This window comes from Danio rerio, chromosome 4 (assembly GCF_052040795.2).
Source record: "Danio rerio strain M-AB ecotype USA chromosome 4, GRCz13ab, whole genome shotgun sequence".
Classification (NCBI taxonomy): domain Eukaryota; kingdom Metazoa; phylum Chordata; class Actinopteri; order Cypriniformes; family Danionidae; genus Danio; species Danio rerio.
Genome location: NC_141024.2, coordinates 73,625,001 through 73,644,641, shown reverse-complemented (window position 1 = coordinate 73,644,641; position 19,641 = coordinate 73,625,001). Strand labels below are relative to the sequence as shown.

Below are 19,641 nucleotides of genomic sequence, written 5' to 3'. Positions count from 1 at the left end.
CAGATAAGAGATTCAGCCATAGACTGCAACCATATTTTCACAATAATAATAAACTCATGGGGCCATCGTATGCTGCTGATTGATAAGGTCGCTAGTTTATTGAGTCGTCTTCTTCGCATTGAATCAAGTTTGTTCTTCAATGTTACATTTCATCTGAATATTATTGGAAGTTGTTACAAAGCAAAATATAAGCTAATTTGAATTATAAATATACATATTTTATTTAGTTTTATTATATATTGTATTATTATATAAAATGATTTTATTTATTTTTGGAATTTTATGAATGTATTTATTTATTCTTTTATTTGTTGATTTATTTATTATTATTTTTTTATTTGTTTGTTGATTTATTTATTTATTTATTTGTTGATGTATTTATGTATTTATTTATTTGTTGATTTATTTATTTATTTATTTATTTATTTATTTATTTATTTATTTGTTGATATGTTTATTTAGTAATTTATTTGTTTATTTATTTATTTATTTGTTGATATGTTTATTTAGTAATTTATTTGTTTATTTATTTATTTATTTGTTGATATGTTTATTTAGTAATTTATTTGTTTATTTATTTATTTATTTATTTATTCATTCTATCATTTATTTATTTATTTATTCATTTATTTGTTGATTTATTTATTTATTTATTGAACTTTAATACACACATCAATAATATTTATTATAAACATATAAACCTTTTTTATCCATTATAGAAATCTAATATATGGCAATATATCATAATTACATAAATTACATATATATTATATTTATGTTTGGATTTCACATAAATTAAAAAAATATATATAAAATGTATGTCATATATGCCACATATAAAGCAAAAATGGCAATTTATAAACAGTGTATATATATATATATATATATATATATATTTATATATGTAATATATATGTAATATATGTATGTGTGTGTGTATATTTATATATATATATATATATATATATATATATATATATATATATATATATATATATATATATATATATATATATATATTTATATATGTAATATATATGTAATATATGTATGTGTGTGTGTGTATATATATATATATATATATATTTTTTTTTTTTTTCAACCTTTGGAATTACGAAAATGTACATGCATGTTCAAATGTATTAGACCGAAGCTCTATATAAATCATATGTATGTTCATAAATCGCTATAAATGAGATTCCGACAGTACATTTTGTATAAATTAGCCACATTTTATGCTAAACGAGATCGTACAAATCTATACAAATGAGATGAAATTCATTAGCGACCCATCTGCTAAAAAGAAAACATACGAAATGTAAAAATACTGTGCGTATTCGTATAAATTTAGCCGAGAATATGTCAAAATAGTTCTCATGAATCACATGATGAACTACAAATTTATACAAACTAGCCAGTATTTAGCTAAAAGAGACTAAAGTCAATCGAGATTCGATGACAATTTGGTAAAAATACATTGATAAATAAAATAAAATCTAGTAAAAATGTATTATTTTGTGCAAATTCATAGGGCTTAGCCATTATCCATATATATTTGTAATCATATAGTTAAAATATATACATTTTATCCACATATTCAATAAAACAAGTAACGTTTTGTAGTTATTTAACGAATATACTGTACAATTTATTGAAAGTAACCTTTCGACTACATTTTTCATTCTAAAACTGAGGTTACATTTGACAAGATATCAACTTTGAAGTTTGGAAAGTTGAGCTGGGAACTCATTATTTACTGTTTGGCTTGTAATATGATTGCGCTATACCCATAATACCTTGCCGGCACTGACCTGTCACTCGAGATTCTGCTTCTCGTTTTTGAACTTTTTTGGAAGCCACCTGTGTTGACTTTGATTCGCTTCTATGTAATCGATACATCTCGAAATCTAACCTCGGGGGTGCAGATGCTGGAGTTGTGTTGCGGATCATGTGTGCAGTTCGGCCCTCAAAAGGGCAAAGTGCAGTAACAAAGTGTTTTGCAAAACAGCAACATGCGTTTCGTGATAGCACCTTTCACACCTTGTAATGCGGTCGAAATTTCTGGAACAACTTTACCGGAAATGTTTTGATTTGCTGTACGCACAGGAAAGGGCGTTCCGCAAAATCCCCGATAAAGCACCATTAGCACTTGATTCCAAAATACTGGTAAATTCTGATATCATTATCTGAAAATTAGCTCTATATAACTGCACTTGAAGTTGTAAACATGAAAGTAGTGAGTCTTTTTGTCGACGTTTTCACTTTTATTTAAAACTTTAGCATTGATGCTGCTGCTTTCGTACCAGACAAGCCAAAATATTCGACTATAGAAGAAAATCGTTGCTAGCATGTGAAGGCTGATGCTGCATTCACACCAGACACGGATGAAGCATGAAGCGTGAGTGATTTACATGTTAAGTCAATGCAAAGACGCGAATAGACATCCTGCTGCAGGAATGGCGTGGCACGAATGACGCGTTTCATGCGAATGATCTGATTTGTGCCAATGAAACACGCCAGTTGAACGTTTTCGTGTTTGATTCGCTTAACGACTTGGAAACTTTAGCGAACATTTGCACCGCCAATCAGGAGCTTGCTCTTGTAGAGGCGTGATTATGATGTAGTGCCTATTGTTGGTGTCCCGACTCTGGACGACAGTTCATCAAAACTGAGCTTGGATCAGTCAGAAGCATTACTGAAAGGTTCCATCATCCAGGTACAATTTCTGGAGGAGTTGATGAAGTCACAGTGCTGGGTGCACCTCTGAAAGGACCTACAGGACTCAGACACGGCGTCGAACAAATCTATGCTGTTTTTCAGCCTTCCTAAAGCACGTAAACACAGATAATCTCTCAATAAAATCCATGTTAGCAATTTAGCAACGAAACTAGTCATCGAACAGACAGAAGCCCTGCCCATGACGTGAATCTGCATCTATTGTGAAGTGAATTTGTTGCGTGAATGAAGCAAGTAAACTCAAAATGTATGTATTTAAGCGTAATTATCGCAATTTACGTGCATGCGCGTGTGGTGTGAACACAGCATGACACTACTAATGTTAGCCGCCGAGTTGCAAAGAGGATTGGTGTGGCGAATTCTGTGGACATGCGCAAAAGTGTTGCGAACAACTCGACGAAATGATGTGAAGAAACGCTGAAGTCTACGAATGAAGTCTCATGGTTCAATGTTGTCGCATTTTGGAAAAAACAAGAGTCACTACAAAATCCGAGGTGGTGTTTTAAAGAGTTTGATTTTACAATGTTTATTTCGCTAGCTAGGATTGTTATTCTTAAGGTGATAATCCAGTGAAAAAATAAGTATTGTTTTGGTAATCTTTGATCAAAATATGGCCATCTGCTTTCGCATTTAAAGTTACGATCCTTCTGTTGAAGTCAACTTGAGAGCTTTCATTGCAACTGTTTATCAATATTCTAAACCACGTCCCTCTTATGCTGCATTCACACCAGACGCGGAAGAAACGACAAGCGCTAGTGATTTACATGTTAAGTCAATGCAAAGGCGCGCATAGACATCCTGCGCCGCGATATGCGCGAATGACCCGATTCGTGCGAATGAATCTTTGCAAACTGATATTTTCTTATTATATTATTCTACTTGGTTTGTATAGTCATGCAAAAATTTGTTTATAGAGTAAGTAATTTGTCCATTTTCTGTCGTTTATTATTATTTTATAATTATTTAATAATAATAATATTTTATAATTATTTAATAATTAATAATATTATTATTATTTCTAGTCATTTCTCCCATAGGCGACTTAATCGAAAGTTCTAAAACATTTGTAAAAACAGGCGCACTTCCACATTTTAGAATAAGGTCAATTCGTTAGGAAGATTTCATATTTTACCATGTTTATTACAGTAGCTTATTAAAGGGACAGTTCACCAAAACACTGTAAAAAATCTGTCAATTTGACTATTTTTGGGGGAATTCTCCTATATTTTACTCTTCTATCCCATTTAAGCATTTTCCCGTATTTATCACGTATTTTGAATCTTTCAATGAAAGGTGGCAGTATGTCAAATGTGATATAATTGTAATCATTATAGTTAGGCTTAAAAGTACTCTGAAATTACTATAAAAACAGCAGCATTTCCTTTCTTAAAGCTCCGTAACATGCTCCGTAATACGCTGTTTGGATGTGTGTTTAAACCAGCAAACACACGTAATAATGTAAACATGTAAACATGTCTATCTTGGTGTGTTTAAACTAAAAAAAACACTAATTTCGTCCTAAATAAGCATAAACAGGGAACCAATCGTATGTTTTCACGTATAGATCTGGGCTTTCTTAAAGTGACGTTTAAGGTTGATCAGAAAAAGTGAATGAGATTTGATAACTTCATCCATTAACTGGCCATTATTTTTAACAGGGTAAACTGTGCAATTTGTTTATGTAACTTTTCTGATGTGTGCTATTTATCTTTATTATTTATCATTTCTAGTTTCCCCCTCCATATTACTGACTGTTTCAGTTATGTTTATTTACAATGAAACTGCTCTGAATTATGGAGTTATCTCTTATTTTTACACGGCAGTCTGGAATACTTGATTCTGATTGGTCAGTCGCAGCATTCCAAGGTATGTTATTTCCAGAGAACAACCACTGAATAACACAGGCTCATCCAGGAACCTTATGCTTGTCTGTCATGCCATGGTTTTTGATTCTTTGGCGCCATCTTGTGGATAAATAATATGAGGGTTAGTGTATGCTCCATTCAGCCAGTTTCGTTTCTGTCAGCTTTGTGTTTTTGACAGTTTGCATCTTGTGTCTGAATAATGCACAGGTTAGTGTATACCCCATCAGCTGTTTTATTGTCTGTCAGCTTTGTGTTTTTGACTGTTTGTCTCCATCTAGTGTCTGAATAATACGCAGGTTAGTGTATACTCCATCAGCTGTTTTCGTTTCTGTTGTGTTTTTGACTGTTTATCTCCATCTAGTGTCTGAATAATACGCAGGTTAGTGTATACTCCATCAGCTGTTTTAGTTTCTGTTGTGTTTTTGACTGTCTCCATCTTGTGTCTGAATAATGTGCAGGTTAGTGTATACTCCATCAGCTGTTTTAGTGTCTGTCAGCTTTGTGTTTTTGGCTGTTTGTCTCCATCTAGTGTCTGAATAATGCGCAGGTTAGTGTATACTCCATCAGCTGTATTAGCTTAAGTCAGCTTTGTGTTTTTGGCTGTTTGTCTCCATCTTGTGTCTGAATAATCCGCAGGTTAGTGTATACTCCATCAGCTGTTTTAGTTTCTGTTGTGTTTTTGACTGTCTCCATCTTGTGTCTGAAAAATGTGCAGGTTAGTGTATACTCCATCAGCTGTTTTAGTTTCTGTTGTGTTTTTGACTGTTTGGCGCCATCTAGTGTCTGAAAAATGTGCAGGTTAGTGTATACTCCATCAGCTGTTTTAGTTTCTGTTGTGTTTTTGACTGTTTGGCGCCATCTAGTGTCTGAATAATGCGCAGGTTAGTGTATACTCCATCAGCTGTTTTAGTTTCTGTTGTGTTTTTGACTGTTTGGCGCCATCTAGTGTCTGAATAATGCGCAGGTTAGTGTATACTCCATCAGCTGTTTTAGTTTCTGTTGTGTTTTTGACTGTTTGGCGCCATCTAGTGTCTGAATAATGCACAGGTTAGTGTATACTCCATCAGCTGTTTTAGTGTCTGTCAGCTTTGCATTTAATTTAAGAATTAATAAACTATCACAGCTCAGAATAAAGTTTTGTGTCTAATTGTGATGTGTTGTGGCAAGTAGCCATGTAATAAGCGTGATAAAGTACATCCAGGACTGTTGTTTTCAAAAGCTCTTCAGTGCTCTGCTTTGTGTCAGGCTGCCTCTCAGGCTTTATTCTGTGATAACAAACTTTCACTCTACGACTTTACTACTCAATATTGCATTGCATTAGAAAGTACATCAACATACTGAGATAAAAGTCTCAGTAACTGTACTGCACGTTGCCTTTGTAGAGCAGAGCTGTTCATCTGTTGTTGTTTTTATTGTTATAGAGTGTGAAAAAGCCTCCAGTTCCTCCTTGTGGCTCTTTGTGTTTCTGGGAAACATGCTTCGTGGGATTGGAGAGACGCCTGTCATGCCTCTTGGCTTGTCTTACCTGGATGATTTTTCAAGAGAGGAAAACACTGCTTTTTACCTGGGTAAGAATAACTTGTCTAAATATTATGTTACCGTTTTTGATGTACACCTGCTTTTAGCCTGTTTGTGTCCGGCTAATTACACTGCAAGCGCTTAAATATTTCATTCACTTCCAAAATACATTTGTATTTAATTTATATACTTGAAATTTGCGCTGTGTTTATTGCTATTTGACTTATAAACCTCAGTAAATACCCTATTCTTATGAGAAAAAAATGATGCGTGCTTAATTGTACTAAATGTGCTCTTGTATTGTATTAAAATAGAGATATTAACTGTTTATTAGCACTTATAAAGTATGATCTAATTCGAAATCTCTAATCCCTAATACCTAAACCCAACTTTAACTATTAATAAGTAATTAATAATTTATTTAGTCATTTTTTTCATTATCTTATTTATTTATTTATTTATTTATTTATTTATTTATTTATTTATTTATTTATTTATTATGTATTTATTTAATTGTTGGTTTAGTTATGTATTCATTTATTTATTATATATTTATTTTAGTAGTTTATAATTTTATTTATTTATTTAAATATTTATTTAATTGTTTGTTTATGTATTAATTAATTAATTAATTTGTATATTTATTTAATTGTTTATTTTTTTTTCATTATCTTATGTATTTATTTAATTGTTTGTTTGTGTATTAGTTTATTTATTTATATATTTAGTTGTTTATTTTTTCACTTTCTTATTTATTTATTTAATTGTTTATTTATTTATGTATTTATTTATATATTTTAGTAGTTTATAATTTTATTGTCTTATTTATTTATTTATTTATTTATTTATTTATTTATTTATTTATCCTATTTATTTATTAAAATATTTATTTAATTGTTTGTTTATGTTTTAATCAATTCATTTATATATTTACTTAATTGTTTATTTTTTCATTATCTTATTTATTTATTTATTTATTTAATTGTTTGTTTGTTTGTTTGTGTATTAGTTGATTCATTTACATATTTATTTAGTAGTTTATTTTTTCATTATCTTATTTATTTTTATTTAAATGTTTGTTTTTATATGTACTAGTCTATTTATTTATATATTTATTTATTTGTTTATTTTTTCATTGTCTTATTTATTTATTTAATTGTTTATTTGTTTATGTTTTAGTTTATTTATATATCTATTTAATAGTTTATTTTTTCATTATTTTATTTATTTATTTATCATATTTATTTGTTTATTTAATTCAACCCAAGCTCATTCTGAAAACGTAGCCCCGCGGACGTTTCTGAAGGCCGCGATTTACGTGGCCGGAGGTACGTATGGTCGAATTTAGTTTTTTAAAGTGAACGCTACAGGGCGTTGTGACGCTGCTCCTCTTCGTGCTCGCCGGCGGATGGCTCGCCTCCATGTAGAGGGCTTTCCCGCTGCAACCAGTTTGTCCGGTTAGTTCATCGTGTTACATCGGCGGAGCTAAGCGAAGGCCCGGAGGAGGAGCCGGCCGCGGCAACAACTGGGTTCGAGTCCAGGGAAAGAGCGGTTCTAAAAATCAGGTGAGACAAAAAACAGAATGCAAAAAATAAAGAAAAAGAGTTTGTAACGGGGCGAGAATGCGGTGAAATCCAAAAACTCAAAATTGGACAAGGGCTTTTCTTTTTCTGGACGGCTTTTGTAAATCGTTGCTCGGGTTTAGGGAAGAAGGAGGAGGAGTGTGGCTGGGTCAGCCGATTGGCGGGCCGCCCAGTCAGTCATTCAGTCATTCAGTCAGTCAGTCAGTTGGACAGATAGTCGCTCGACAGCAGCCTCTGGTGGCTTTTTACGCGAGAACAGCGTGGGCGCGAATGGCGCGCTCTCACGAGAGGCGTTCGAGACGCGGAAAAACGTGCACAGCAGCCTCTTGCGGATTCCGAAAACAAAAACTGCTCAAGTACGTACCTCCAGGAACATATTTCGCAGCCTCCAGAAACGTCGGCGGGGCTACGTTTCCAGAATGAGCCTGGGTTCATTTAATTGTTTGTTTGTTTGTTTGTGTATGTTTATTTATTTATATATTTATTTAGTTGTTTATTTTTCATTATCTTATTTATTTATTTTTTGTTTGTTTGTTTATGTATTAGTTTATTTATTTCTATATTTATTTAGTTGTTTATTTTTTAATTATCTTATTTATTTAATTGTTTGTTTGTTTATGTATTAGTTTGTTTATTGACATATTTATTTAGTAGTTTATTTTTTCATTGTCTGATTTATTTATTTATTTAATAGTGTTTTGTTTATGTGTTAGTTTATGTATATATTTATTTAGTAGTTTTTTTTTTCATTGTCTTATTTATTGAATTTATATACTTGAAATTGTATTTATTGCTCTTTGACTTATAAACCTCAGTAAATACCCTATTGTTATGAGCAAAAAATTAGTGCGTGCTTAATTGTACTAAATGTGCTCTTGTGTATTAAATGTATTAAAATAGAGATAATAACTGTTTATTAGCACTTTTAAGGTTTGATCTTATTCTAAATCCCTAATCCCCAATACCTGAACACAACTTTAACTATTAATAAGTAATTAATAAATCAGTTTGTTAGTGCTCCTGTGAAATTGTAGTTCTTTTTCAAGCTCTTATTTAACAGAGCAAGTACATTTCCTAATATATTTGTTTTATTTTGTGGAAATTTGACTGTAAATCTTTTCCTCCAGCTCTCATACAGACGGTGGGAATCATGGGGCCGATGTTTGGATTCATGCTGGGCTCGTTCTGTGCCAAGCTGTACGTGGACATTGGAACGGTGGACTTAGGTAACATGATTATGTCAAAGTGTAAACATTTTTACCTGTTCGGCCAATGAAAAACGCTATATTTTTTGTGTTGAACTGATAACTGCTCTTTACCCTACAATGACTCTTTCCTGGGTCAAAGATGAGACGCTTTTCTGGTGTCTGCATCAAATTATATGACAATTTTATGTACATATTAAACATTGAAGACAAGTGTGTTTACCTAATTATTGTAAAAAATGTCAAATATATTGGTACCAATTTAGTTTAAGGACCAATTTTCACTGTTAAATAGTCAGTGGATTATTACCTGTTTATTATTAGGGTATTCGCTGTTTATTAATAGTTATAAATTACATTCTTTGCACAATCGACGCTACATCCCTAATACTACCTAATACTATATCTTAATGAATTATAAGATGATTAGCAAAATGAATGATAAAATCCTTTAAAATGTGCTTGTGCAATACATGGAAAAGGAACCGTTTGAAATTTTATTTATTTGATTTAATAGTTTTTTTATGTATTAATTTATATATTTATTAAGCAGTTTATTTCTATTATCTTATTTATTTTATTTATTTATTTAATTGTTTGTTTGTTTATATATTAGTTTGTTTATTTATATAGTCATTTAGTAGTTTATTTTTTCATTGTCCTATTTATTTAAATATTTATCCTATTTATTTATCCAATTTATTTATTTATTTATACTATTTATTTATTTAATTGTTTGTTTATGTATTAGTTATTTATTTATATATTCATTTAGTAGTTTTTTTTTTCAGTGTCTGAATTTATTTAATTCTTTGTTTACATATTAGTTTATTTATTTATATATTTATTTAGCAGTTTATTTTTCATTATCTTATTTATTTATTTAATTGTTTGTTTGTTTGTTTATGTATTAGTTTAATTATCTACATATTCATTTAGTAGGTTATTTTTCATTGTCTTATTTATTTATTTATCCTATTTGTTTATTTAATTGTTTATTTATGTATTTGTTAATTTATTTACATATTTAGTTGTTTATTTTTTATTATCTTTTTATTTATTTAATCGTTTTTCTATGTATTTATTTATTTATAGATTAATAAAGTAGTTTATTTTTTCATTGTCTTATTTATTTATTTATTTATTTATCCTATTTTGTTTATTTATTTAAATATTTTAATGCATTAGTTCATTTATTTATATATTTATTCAGTAGTTTATTTTTTAATTATCCTATTTATTTATTTATCCTATTTTGTTTATTTATTAAATTGTTTTTGTATTAGTTTATTTATTTATGTATTTATTTATAAGTTTATTTTTTCATTGTCTTATTAATTTGTTTATTTGTTTGTTTATGTATTATTTCATTTATTTATATATTTATTTAGTGGTTTATTTTTATCATTATCTTATTTATTTATCCAATTTATTTATTTAATTGTTTATGTATTAGTTTATTTATTTAGATATTTATTATTTGTTTATTTTTTCATTATCTTATTAATTAATTTATTTATTTATCTTATTTATTTTTTTATTCAATTGTTTGTTTATGTATTAGTTTATTTTTGTATATATTTATTATGTATGTTTATTTTTTCTGTATCTTATTTATTTATTTTTTTGTTTGTTTGTTCATGTATTAATTAATGTATTTGTATATTTATTTAGTAGTTTATTTTTCCATTATCTCAATTATTTATCTTAGTTATTTATTAGTTTTTTTCAGTATCTTATTCATGTATTTAGTAGTTTATTTGTTTGTTTGTTTTCTTGTTTTTTATTTATTCATTTGTTTGTATATTAGTTTGCTCATTTATTTATTCGTTTATTTATTAGTTGAAATGAATTGTTTATTTATAGGAATAATTGTACCTTAAAATAAAATATGACCACATTTATTCTGACCTTAACTTATGACAATATTTAAAACTGAGCAAACATAATACCAATTCATAAATGCAATTGAAAATGTCCTGCTAAGTTTGATTCTGTGGAACGTTTATGCAAATGTTATTACAAGCATTTTATGCAAAAAAAAAATGTGAATTAGTTTAAATGCTTTTCTATAGACTCATATTATCTAAAAAAATATATATTAAAGATCAGATGTTTCGAGCACCACAAAGAGTCGTTTGCTTTTTGCAGACCTGCATTTGTAAATGTGAAAATTACATATTTAATAAAACGATTTTTTAATGAAACCAGCTTCTTTTAAAGAGCGACCCTTAACATAATAACCCAAAATCACATGTTTATAAGAGAAGGAAAATGGGTCCCACTTTATACCAAGTGTCCATTAGTGTCCTTAATGTATTGCAGAGCACTTCTGCTGTTCTTGAGGTAGGATATGGGTAGGGGTAAGGAAAGATTTGGTGGTATGGGCAGGTTTAAGGGTGGGTTAAGGTTTAAGGGATGGTCAAAATTATAAAAGTAATTACAGTTTAGTCAGGTAAATGTATTTACACAATAACCACATTGCAACAAATGAGTACATACTAGTAGAGGTCACTAAATATAAAGTGGGACCGGAAAATATGAGCAATGAAGGCTTCAACACTCATCCCAAAATGTTTCGTATGTTAGCAGGACCAAAATGAGACATTTCCAGACAACACCAATGTGACAAAGCTATTTTGTAGAGAAATTTCTCAAAAATAAAATTAAAAATCCAGCTTACAAAAACAAATAACCTTGTTACCTTTGTCCACTTTAACTCAGTCAGATGTGCTTGTTGCGTGAGAATTATGCGAAAAGTTTGTTGTCCTTCAGTCTAATCGATAAGGCCAGGTCATCGGTGCCGACTCAGTTCAAAAGTTTAACTTTCAAAATGCAGCCGAAAGTATTCAAGTTGACTATTATCTGAAGTCAGACTCGTTTTAAAGAGGTGTTAATAAATGACATGACTTTATGATAAGTATATGACACACAATTGCAGTGTGGTTTGAGTAAAATTCAACTAGTCCGACCCAGTTAGTTACCCTCTGATATATGGCAATATAAGACATACAAGTCCATATTTACATTGCACATACAGTCAGAATTATTCGCCCCCTTTTGAATTGTTTACTTCTGTATTAAATATTTCACAAATGATGTTGAACAGATTCAGGAAATGTTCACAGTATTTCCTATAATATTTTTTCTTCTGGAGAAAGTCTTATTTGTTTTATTTCGGCTAGAATAAAAGCAGTTTTTAATATTTTAAACACCATTTTAAGGTCAATATTATTAGCCCCTTTAAGCTATATATTTTTCCGATAGTCTACAGAACAAACCATCGCTATACAATAACTTGCCTAATTACCCTAACCTGCCTAGTTAACATAGTTAAGCCTTTAAATGTCACTTTAAGCTGTATAGAAGTGTCTTGAAGAATATCTAGTCTAATATTATTTACTGTCATCATGACAAAGATAAAATAAATCAGTAATTAGAGATGAGTTATTAAAACTATTATGATTAGAAATGTGTTGAAGAAATCTGCTCTCCGTTAAACAGAAATTGGGGGAAAAAATAAACGGGGGCGAATGATTCCGACTTCAACTGGATATGAAACATGTCAAATATACAAAATACAGTCGAAAATATGACAAAATGACCATTTAAATCTGCATTTTTGTTCGTTAAGTTTATAATTTCGACTAAAACATATAGAAAAGAAGGACATGAAGTAACTCCTCCCCTTTTTAAAATAAACAGCCAATAGTATTTTGTATTTATTAAATCTAAAATGTATTTTGATTTTACTGTTAATGATTTTTTTTTTGTAAATTGCACCATGTTTGACTGTAATATTAACTGTGTTTTAAATAAGACAGTTTTGCAGTATGTTGTTGTATTTTACAGTTGCATTGTGAACGTTACTGTGTTTTTCTATAGTAAAGATATACAGTACTGTAAGTACAAACAGTACACAGCAAAATAAATGGAGTTCTACGTGTAAATACATTTTTTTTCCCAGTATTATTACTGGACTTACTGTAAGTTACTATATATATATATATATATATATATATATATATATATATATATATATATAGCAAAAATGGCAGAAAAAAATATATAAATAAATATAAATATTTAATCATTTATTTGTTTGTATTTATTTACATGTTTATTTTTTCATTTATTTATTTATTTTTTACTGGCACTTTTGTAATATTTGGAAATATGTTGCATATATATAACAGAATTATTAGCCCCCTGCTTATTTTTTTCCCCAATTTCTTTTTAATTTTTTTAGCACATTTCTAATCATAATAGTTTTAATATCTCATCTGTAATAACTGATTTATTTTCTCTTTGTCATGATGACAGTAAATAATATTAGACTAGATATTCTTCAAGACACTTCTATACAGCTTAAAGTGACATTTAAAGGCTTAACTAGGTTAATTAGGTTAACTAGGCAGGTTAGGGTAATTAGGCAAGTTATTGTATAACGATGGTTTGTTCTGTAGACTATCGGAAACAAATATAGCTTAAAGCAGCTAATAATACTGACCTTAAAATGGTGTTTAAAAAATTTAAAACTGCTTTTATTCCAGCCGAAATAAAACAAATAAAACTTTCTCCAGAAGAAAAAATATTATCAGACACACTGTGAACATTTCCTGAATCTGTTCAACATCATTTGGGAAATATTTAAAAAAGAAAAAAGGGCGGCGAATAATTCTGACTTCAACTATATACATACTGTATGCAAAATTCAATAGGAATAAAATTTACCTACATTTGCATATATCAGCCCTCTATATCTGACTATTAGCTAGAACCTAACATCATAAACATTGTTAATTTATCAATGAAATGTGTGTTTGTTTGTTTTTTTGTCTAGACAGCATCACCATCAACTATAAGGACTCGCGTTGGGTCGGCGCCTGGTGGCTGGGCTTCTTGGTAACGGGTGGAGTGATGCTGCTGGCCGGAATCCCGTTCTGGTTTCTTCCCAAGTCTCTGACCAGACAGGGAGAGCCTGAAAGTGAGAAGAAACCAGGTGCTCCAGAAGGAGGAGAGCAGGAGCGCTTCATCCCTGACAACAACAAACACAATCCTCCTGCCAGCAAACCCGCGCCGGTCACCATGTCAGCCCTGGCTAAAGGTAATCGAAACATGCAACATTAGACAAGGGAGGCACGGTGCTCAGTTGTTAGCACCGTCGCTTCACAGCAAGAAGGTCGCTGGTTCGTGTCCCGGCATTGTGCATGTGGAGCTTGCAATGAAGTTACTATTATTTCTAAGAAAGTCAAGTGTTTATAAATTGTGTGTTTTAATCCCTACAGTAGGTGCATTGACTCGTTGAGCATACCTTACTCTTGGATTTATGCGAAACCTCTTTTTTTACGTTGTCCAGATTTTCTGCCGTCACTGAAGAAACTCTTTAGCAACACAATCTATGTGCTCCTGGTTTGCACCGGTTTGATACAAGTCAGTGGTTTCATAGGGATGATCACGTTCAAGCCGAAGTTCATGGAGCAAGTTTACGGCCAATCGGCATCAAGAGCAATATTCTTGATAGGTGGGTTTCTGTTTGCTGGCTTTGTTATAGTACGTGTAATATTAATTTCTGGGGAAGATATATAAGAACAGATTGTATTTGTACACGTGTAGTGTACAGTAGTAGTATATTCCAATTCATAGTGTTCAAAAGCTATATAGTGCAAAAAGTGTCCTTCTACTACAGATTAAATTTAAATCCAAATGATCAGATATATTTCTATACAACTACGAATTGTTAATGAAGTCAAATATTCGCCAATATAAATATTGATGAATTGAGTTCATTTGGTCTTTGCAGGCATCATGAATCTCCCAGCCGTGGCTCTGGGAATCGTCACTGGAGGGTTTATAATGAAGAGATTTAAGGTGAATGTTCTCGGAGCGGCCAAGATCTGCATCGTGGCGTCGGTTCTGGCTTTCTGTTCAATGCTCATCCAGTATTTCCTACAGTGTGACAACTCACAAGTGGCGGGACTTACAGTCACGTACCAAGGGTAAACACAGCAGAAATACGACTATGACGTTGATTTTGCTTGCTTAGTTGTGACCTGTGACCTTTCCCGATCAAAACTTCTACTCATTTGAATGCAATTGTTGTGAAGCAGTTTAATAATCGAGGTCGGATAGGCAAGGGCCATGAACAGGAGCAAAACAGTACCATAAGGGTAATCTAAAAATCGATGTACAGGGGAGAGGTCAGATTAGGCGGCAATAGATCAAGGCAAGGATAAGAAACACACAGGGAAAGCGACAAAGGCTCTGGCAGCAGTGCACGCTTTGGCAGCTCAGGTAGCGACGAAGGCTCTGGCAGTGATGAAGTTGATGAAGCGTTGCGGTTGGTGGAGAGTAGCAAACCCAAGAGGGAGGGTCGCAAACTGAAGACTGGGGTCCCGTTGGGATTCCAGGAGTTTTCCGGAAGACAGAACAAAACAGGAGATGGGTCTGAAATACAGGAGACTCCCGGGAAAAACGGGAGTGTTGCCAGGTATGGCAATGTCATTTCAGAGTATAGAGCAGGGGTCACCAATCTCGTTTCTGAAGGTCCGGTGCCCTGCAGGGTTTAGCTTCAACTTGCCTCAACACACCTGCCTGGGTGTTTCAAGTTCACCTAGTAAGACCTTGATTAGCTACTTCAGGTGTGTTTGATTGGGGTTGGAGCTAAAAGCTGCAGGACACCGGCCCTCCAGGAACAAGTTTGGTGATCCTTGGTATAGAGCAGGGGTCACCAATCCTGGTCCTGGAGGGCCGGTGTCCCTGCAGGGTTTAGCTCCAACTTGCCTCAACACACCTGCCTGGATGTTTCAAGTATACCTAGTAAGACCTTGATTAGCTTGTTCAGGTGTGTTTGATTAGGGTTGGAGCTAAAATCTGCAGGACACCGGCCCTCCAGGAACAAGTTTGGTGACCACTGGTATAGAGGCTCAGACAGTCATGAAAGAAAACCATTAAACACAAGTCATCCACTGAAGAGAAACTAGCTACCTGTGAGAAGTCTTTTATATATCCCTTGATGGAATGATTCTCCTGACGGAGACGCATAAGCTAAAATCCTGCTGGATCCATTTTGTGGCCAAGACTTCTGTTGTGAAGCAGACGCTGAGAGCAGACTTGCAGATCCAAATGCAATTTAATAATCGAGGTTGTACAGGCAAGGGTCATGAACAGGAGCAAAACAGTACCATAAGGGTAATCCAAACATCGAGGTCAATGTACAGACGAGAAGTCAGACTAGGCAGCAATGGATCAAGATGAGAAACGAGGCAAGGATCAGAAACACACAGGGAAAGCAACGAAGACTCTAGCAGCTCTGGCAGTGACGAAGGCATTACCGAACTGAAGAGCCGGGTTGGAGGGTGGTCATTGGGGTTTGTGGCGAGTAGCAAACTAAATAGGGGGGATCGCAAACTGAAGACTGGGGTCCTTGGGGGGGAGAAATTCCAGGAGTTTTCCAGGAGACAGAACAAAACGTAAGATAGGTCTGAAATACGGGAGACTCCCGGGAGTGTTGGCAGGTATGGCAATGTCATTTCAGAGTATAGAGGCTCAGACAGTCCACCATAAAAGAAAACCATTAAACACAAGTCATCCATAGAAGAAAAATTAGCTACCTGTATGAAGTCTTTCACGTGTTCCTCGATGTAACGATTCTCCTGACGGAGACGCATAAGCTAAAATCCTGCTGGATCCATTTTGTGGCCGAGTCTTCTGTTGTGAAGCAGACGCTGAGAGCAGATTTGCAGATCCAAATGCAGTTTAATAATCGAGGTCGTACAGGCAAGGGTCATGAACAGGAGCAAAACAGTACCATAAGGGTAATCCAAACATCAAGGTCAATGTACAGATGAGAAGTCAGACTAGGCAGCAATGGATCATGATGAGAAACGAGGCAAGGATAAGAAACACACAGGGAAACAAAGAAGACTCTAGCAGCTCTGGCAGCGACGAAGACATTACCGAACTGAAGAGCGGGGTTGGAGGGAGGTCATTGGGGTTGGTGGCGAATAGCAAACTAAAGAGGGGGGATCGCAAACTGAAGACTGGGGTCCTTGGGGGGAGAAATTCCGGGAGTTTTCCAGGAGACAGAACAAAACGTAAGATAGGTCTGAAATACGGGAGACTCCCGGGAGTGTTGGCAGGTATGGCAATGTCATTTCAGAGTATAGAGGCTCAGACAGCAGCTCTGGCAATGCCGAAGGCTCAGGTAGCGTCGAAAGCTCTGGCAGCGACGAAGGCAATATCGAACTGTTGGGGTTAGTGGCGAGTAGCAAACTGATCGCAAACTGTAGACTGGGGTCACTGTGGGGGGGGGGGGGGGGGGGGGGATTCCAGGAGTTTTCCAGGAGACAGAACAAAACGGAAGATGGGTCTGAAATACAGGAGACTCCCAGGAGTATTGGCAGGTAAAATCCAGTTTAATAATCAAGGTCGTACAGGCAAGGGTCATGAACAGGAGCAAAACAGTACCATAAGGGTAATCCAAAAATTGAGGTCAATGTTCAGGCGAGAGGTCAGACTAGACGAGAAACAAGGCAAGGATCAGAAACACCAAGAGAAACGCGAAACAAGACTCGGCAACGTGTGGATGAAGGTGAGGTGTATGTATAGTCCTGTAATCAGTGTAGATGAGCAGCAGCTGTGTCTGCGTGCGAGTGTCTGGATTTTTGTCAGCTGTTCCAGGAGTCGATGAGCGCGTTCGTTCAGTTGTAATCGCCCATATAGAAACTGCCGTTGGCGATTGCCACAAACTACAGGAGGTGACCTCCACTGGCAATCACAACAGTAATGTCTTTTCTTTTAATGTCGTCTTTTATATCCCACATGGATAACGACAGTTATTTTTAGATTTAATGACCGACTGATAGTGACTGATTGATCGATTGTCTGTCTGTTTGATTGATTGATTAGTTAGTTGATTGATTGATTGATTGTATGTCTGGTTTATTGGTTGATTGTGTGATTGTTTGTATGGTTTATTAAATGGTTGGCTGGCTGGCTAGTTAATTGATTGATTGATGTTGTTTGTTGATTAATTGTCTGACTGAGTATCTGATTAATTAACTGATTGATTGTCTGTCTGGATGGTTGATTTATTATTTGTATTTGTATTGATTATATGGTTGATTAATCGATTGATGTTGTCTGTCTGTCTGTGGTTTGTTTGTTTGTTTGATTGGTTTGTTGATTGATTGTTTGACTGATCCGCTGATTTATTGATTGGTTTGTTGATTTATTGATTATTTGTATGATTGATCAATCGATTAATGTTGTCTGTCTGTTGTTTGTTTGATTGGTTTGTTGATTGATTGTCTGACTGATTCGCTGATTGATTATTTGTATGATCGATTTATCGATTGATGTTGTCTGTCTGTTGTTTGTTTGATTGGTTTGTTTATTGATTGACTGATTTGCTGATTGCTGATTGATTGACTGATTGATTGGTTGGTTGATTTATTGATTATTTGTATGATTGATTAATCGATTGATGTTGCCTGTCTGTAGTTTATTTGATTGGTTTGTTGATTGATTGTCTGACCGATTCTCTGATTGATAGACTAATTGATTAATTGGTTGATTTATTGATTATTTGTATGGTTGATTGATGTTGAATGTCTGTAGTTTGTTTGTTTAATTGGTTTGTTGATTGATTGAGTGATTCGCTGATTGATTTATTGATTAATTGGTTTATTGGTTGACTGATTGATTATTTGTATTATTGTTCAATCGATTGATGTTGTCTGTCTGTAATTTGTTTGTTGATTAATTGTTTGAATAATTCGCTGATTGATTGATTGGTTGGTTGATTGATTTATTGATTATTTGTATGATTGATTAATGGATTGATGTTGTCTGTCTGTAGTTTGTTTGATTGGTTTGTTGATTGATTGTTTGACTGATTTGCTGATTGATTATTTGTATGATCGATCTATCGATTGATGATGTCTGTCTGTAGTTTATTTGATGGTTTGTGGTTTGATTGTCTGACCGATTCCCTAATTGATTGACAAATTGATTGATTGGTTGATTTATTGATTATTTGTATAATTGATTGATGTTTGTTTGTTTAATTGGTTAGTTGATTGATTTATTGATTGATTGGTTTATTGGTTGACTGATTGATTGATTGATTGATTGATTGATTGATTGATTGATTGGTTGGCTCTTTGTCTGTTTGCTTGGTTGGTTGATTCATTTATTGATTATTTGTATTATTGATTAATCGATTGATGTTGTCTGTCTGTAGTTTGTTTGTTGATTGATTGGTTTGTTGATTTATTGATTATTTGTATGATTGATCAATCGATTGATGTTGTCTGTCTGTAGTTTGTTTGATTGGTTTGTTGGTTGATTTTCTGACTGATTCACTGATTGACTAATTGATTGAATGATTTGATTTGTTGGATGGTTGATTTATTGATTATTTATATGATTGATTAATCGAGTGATGTTGTCCATCTGTAGTTTGTTTGTTTGGTTGATTGATTGTCTGATTCACTGAATGATTGTCTAGATTGATTGATTGATTGATTGATTGATTGATTGATTGATTGATTGATTGATTATTTGGTTGGTTGGCTGTTTGTCTGTCTGCCTGGTTGATTTATTGATTATTTGTAGAATTGATTAATCGAGTGATGTTTTCCGTCTGTTGTTTGTTGGGTTTGTTGATTGATTGTCTGATTCACTGATTGATTGATTGTCTAGATTGATTGATTGATTGATTAGTTGGTT

General features: G+C 33.0%; 1 protein-coding gene across 7 annotated transcripts in view; it reads left to right on the top strand.

The window, feature by feature from the left end:
• slco1d1 (solute carrier organic anion transporter family, member 1D1) overlaps positions 1–19,641 on the top strand; it is a 790,174-nt gene that overhangs the window by 754,316 nt on the left and 16,217 nt on the right. For 3 of the 7 annotated variants that reach the window (XM_087246099.1, XM_087246100.1, NM_001348086.2), the window contains 5 exons: positions 6,023–6,169; positions 8,830–8,928; positions 13,751–14,014; positions 14,267–14,431; positions 14,711–14,906. In XM_087246099.1, the coding sequence (XP_087102225.1) occupies positions 6,023–6,169; positions 8,830–8,928; positions 13,751–14,014; positions 14,267–14,431; positions 14,711–14,906 (871 nt within the window). Of the gene's footprint in view, positions 1–5,570; positions 6,170–8,829; positions 8,929–13,750; positions 14,015–14,266; positions 14,432–14,710; positions 18,769–18,862 lie in introns of those variants that run through there. The other 4 variants (XR_015481795.2, XR_015481796.2, XR_015481797.1 and 1 more) reach the window with 3 other exon arrangements.